The sequence below is a fragment of the Odontesthes bonariensis genome, chromosome 6, assembly GCF_027942865.1.
Source record: "Odontesthes bonariensis isolate fOdoBon6 chromosome 6, fOdoBon6.hap1, whole genome shotgun sequence".
NCBI lineage: Eukaryota > Metazoa > Chordata > Actinopteri > Atheriniformes > Atherinopsidae > Odontesthes > Odontesthes bonariensis.
The window spans coordinates 21,761,987-21,766,407 of NC_134511.1; the positions used below are offsets into that span (position 1 = coordinate 21,761,987).

General features: G+C 38.8%; 1 protein-coding gene across 1 annotated transcript in view; it reads right to left on the reverse strand.

Annotated features, from left to right (window-relative positions):
* Nucleotides 1–328: 328 nt before the first annotated feature.
* Nucleotides 329–4,421, reverse strand: part of LOC142382895 (beta-1,3-galactosyl-O-glycosyl-glycoprotein beta-1,6-N-acetylglucosaminyltransferase-like) — a 6,413-nt gene continuing 2,320 nt past the window's right edge. Inside the window, exons 2-5 of the mRNA XM_075469026.1 lie at nt 3,131–3,701; nt 2,961–3,051; nt 1,124–1,528; nt 329–999 (exon numbers count right to left, since the gene is read on the reverse strand). Coding sequence (XP_075325141.1) covers nt 514–999; nt 1,124–1,528; nt 2,961–3,051; nt 3,131–3,435 — 1,287 coding nt within the window. The 5' untranslated portion in view covers nt 3,436–3,701 and the 3' untranslated portion in view covers nt 329–513. The remainder of the gene's footprint in view (nt 1,000–1,123; nt 1,529–2,960; nt 3,052–3,130; nt 3,702–4,421) is intronic.

Consider the following 4,421-nt stretch of genomic DNA (forward strand, 5'->3'; position numbering starts at 1 on the left):
TTTTCTTATATTTACACTTTTTTGTTGCGTCCACTGTATCAATAGGTTGCAAAATACATACAACTAATTACATAAAAAAATACATTTCCCCCCAAAACAGTCTTTCACCTTTTATTAATATTAACAGTATCAAAACAAGGGGCAATATAATCATGTATAAAAGCAACTGCTTTCTGTTCACATTGAATAGTTTAAGCACAAAGTTAAACACACCTGAGCCAAAAAATGTTTTGCATTTTTTAATTTAGGGTCAATTACAGAAACTAATAACAAACGACTGTAAGAGACCTGATTAAAAATGTTAATGATACATTTGAATTATTTCTCTGTTAAGTCCAAAGTATTCACACCTCTGTATTCAGTAACAGAGCCTTTCTTTGCCATCACAGTCTACAGTTCTCTGATTACCTTGTGAAGAATGTGAACACGAAATGCATCTTAAACATTTGAATCATTTGTAGCAAAAGTTATATATTTTGTTCTTTTTGACTTTATGCCAAAATAACTATTCACCTACTGTGACTCATCCAGAGCTTTTTGTCTGAGATATTTCTCTAAGCAGTAGACAGAAATGGGATCACTGTCTACATCAAACTTATTAGCAAAGAGGTGGTCATGTTCAAGCAGCCATTGCAGGTCTCCAGCACCATATACACATATTTCCCTGACATGGTTGCCTTGACACTCTGGGTATACTGCCTCCAATGAATCCTGTGGTCCCTCATGCCCCTGCCACTTCACCAGCCGTGCAATGGCATTGATATCTGACACATCATATTTACGGTTTGGCCGCTTTGAGCCAGGAACACCAGGGATTCGTTGAATGGTAGCCCAGAGGTTCTCATCAGGACTGTAGGTGTCTTTGAACCACTCAATCAGTGTGTGTATTCGGCTGTCTTTCATCACACTGTGGACATATCCTCGGCTAACCACGATGTAGGCATTACCGGACATAATGGGCAGGTTAAAGGGAGCCGGATCCTTTTGCTTTCCTGTATTCTAAGAACATCAAACAGTACATGAGTATGATGGTTATGGTCAGAGCAGTCTGAACATGGAGTTTTATCATGACTGTTCTTGCTACTTCATCAATATAAATGTGTTTATTCTCAAAAAAATGTACCTGGATTTGTCCATCAACAATCTGATGAACATATGACACTCTCCACTTCTTTTCTGGAGGCATTTTTTCTGACTCCAAACTGTTACCGCCCTTCAGTGAGCGCAGACTCCTTATTATCTCCAAGTTGGTTTTCAGAGGGAAGTCCTGGCCACAAAGGTTGATGAAATATTTCCATTCTGTGCTGATATTGTAGAGATCTGCCATACAGTTAAGGTCAGCTTGGACGCGTGGCCAGGCAGCATAGACCACACTGACAGCCTGGCTGACCATGAAGACATTGGGGAAACAGGATGTAATGGCACTGATGGCAGAGTACACCGAGACCTCTGCTTTTCTGTCCACATGGACACAATAAATATTTTGAGGTGCATAGATCGCTCGCAGTAGTCGTTCAAAGTTCTGCACCTGAAAGATTGGAAAAAAAGAAAGAGAATGCAATGATTGCATTTTTCATGTGCACATTTTAAAATATAATTTATTTACTTTAGTGCAAATCCACTGAAACAGTAAAGTATCGCTCTGTAAACAATTCACTGCCAGTTGAAAAAGTAGTCACAACAGAAGCTGCAGATTTTTAATCCTTCCTGTGAAACAAGTTACAAAATCTGCGAGAAATCTTGTATTTCCCACAGCAAAATATTTCATTAGATCCTTGTGACTCTAAGGGCCTGCTTTGAAACTTGAAAAGCCAAGTGGTGTCATGTGAGCTATATTTCCTAATTCTAATAAGCTCCTTCTAGTGCTGGGCGGTATGACCAAAAATACATATCACGGTATTTTTTCATGGTATCGCGGTTTCACGGTATTTTTTTTTTCATGCATAATTAGGTGTTCACAGCATTTTCTACAGATTGAGAACAGAATTAAAAATTAAAATAAAAATTCTTCAAAATAATTCCTTCGTTAATAATTGGTCACACAGAACTTTATTGTATTAATATTCACATCTTCATTGTAAACAAATGAATAACATAGCTAATTACACTGATACCTCCGGTTCAGGCTGCTCCTCATCCTCAACACGTCTCTTTTTCAATCGTGGAAAGTATTTTTCTGGATTGAAGCAGCAAACATTCAGTGTAAGAGTTTAAAAAAAACTACTTTATTTGATTCACAGCTGCTAGTGTTTAGACCTCAACAACCCAACTTCTTTTTTTTTTTTTTTTTTTTACGGCAAACTTGCAACTAGTTAACTTTATAAAGAAGGCGTAATCGCTTGTTTGCTATGGGTCGGGACGGGACAACATTGTATTAAAAATATAAAATGTTTTTATAGGACTTTTTAATGGGAGCTAATCTAACGCGGCAATGAAGCTAGCAAGCTTCCATGCTTCCCAGGCATGATCTCGCTGATGGAGACACACGCGGTGTGCACGGAGGGGAGGGGCTGTGTGTGTGTGTGTGTGTGTGTAGGCTGACAGAGAGACGGAGGGAGCAGGGAAAGGAAATGCAGCTTAACGAATACCAGTATTTTTTAAATAGCGTTAAAAATAGACAGTAAACATGCGTGTTTAGAAGCGCAACACTGAAAAGGGTCCCGTCTCAAACAATGTCGCGCGACGCAGCGTTCCCCCCGTTGTGTAATCAAATACACCGGTATGGCGGTATATTAAAAATTCATATCATAACGAAATTATAAACCGTTATTCGGTGTGAACCGGTATACCGCCCAGCACTAGCTCCTTCCCTATATACAGTTGTGTGGGATACACTAAACTTTATGTATACAATCTTATGTGGTACCTTTTGTTATTGACAAGAGTAAATTGTTACAATCCAGAGCACAGTTTCTTTTAAGTTTGTTTGCAATTGAATTCAGAATTTAGAATCTGCATACCTTGTGATGCACTACTATAGAATAAGCCAGAGGAAAGTCCTCCTCTTCCTTGCTTAATGGCACTGTTAAGTACTTCTTCAACTTGAAACTCCTGTAAAAATGTTGCATATAAATGCTTTTATAGTTCAAAGTTATTGAATTAAAAAAACAAATGGTCTGAAGCAACACACCTGCAGTCTTGGGTTGCATTATTGTAATATTCATCAGGGATCTGAATACTCTTACGGAAGTCCTTAGTGATGGTGAGTAATTTGGCCTGCTCCAGTGCCTCCTGCTCGCCCTGTAGGATTGCTGAGCAGTTGCACACTTTCTCTGGGCTAGCATCTTCATCCGTATACTCCAACCAGCTGTACTTGAGGATGAAAACAGGGTGCCAGTCTGTTGTCAGCTGACAGACAAGGAAAATCGTCCACAGTGATCCCAGCGCAACACTGAACTTCAACAACCATCGCAGCCAACGTTTCGGCAACTGCATTGTATAATATTGTATTGTGCAATATTGTGAATTCTGTACTCCAGTACTCCAGCTGCAGTTACTGTAATTCTTTATGTTGCTCTAAAAGTGACTGGTTTAATTGATTTTTCATCTTTCAATGAAAAATCGTATCAAGGCACGTGCTGACATTTTGACTTGTTTTATACATGTCAGACGGAGGCTTTGTCCTGGGGCACTAGTGGAAGGGTTTTCCCATAATTCCACTCATCATGGAGCCAGGCTAGTTATTCCAGAAGTTGTTTTTCCTAAAAACAAGATAGGAGAAACAATTTAAAAATACACACTGCTTTCATGCTGTTATTTAGATCCTGTTGACATGTATTAAATGCTCAGATTTTTTTCAATATTAATCAACTAGAAGAGTTTTTGAGTTTTTGAACATCAAAGAATAATTTCATCTAGTGAAATAATAAAGAAAAATGTTAACATTTGTTTGCCTAACTTTTGGCAGCAGCAGACGCTTCTTGCAACTTTAAGTTGGTGACTTTTTCCTGTCTTCTGTCTGTTTAAGTTTGAAAAAGACAGATTTGGCTCTTTCTGGAGGTTTTCTATGGGTTTTAGTTAATTACTAGCCAGTTTAAAACATTCAGTGGGTTCTGTTTCCTTTTGGGATGTTTGAAATGTGTCTTGGACTGGATAACACACTTTGCACTAAACTTGATCAACCTCTGATTTTATTGCCCACTGATTTATTCAGTATTGGCATAACGACCAACGGCAGCAAAGAAGCTCCACAGCATGATAGGACGTCCACCATATTTTACACAAGGGGTGATGCAAATGTTGCCTTTGCATGCTTGCCTCTTAAAAGCTGTTATCCTTGGCCTCATCCACGGGCCCTACTTGCGTCGGAGCACATTATTCTTCAGAATGAAAGTACCACTTCAGGTCAGCATGAAGCTCTTTAGATAACCTTTGTGGGGCTTTTTTGATGCCCCAGGAGGCAAACACTATTTACAAACAAA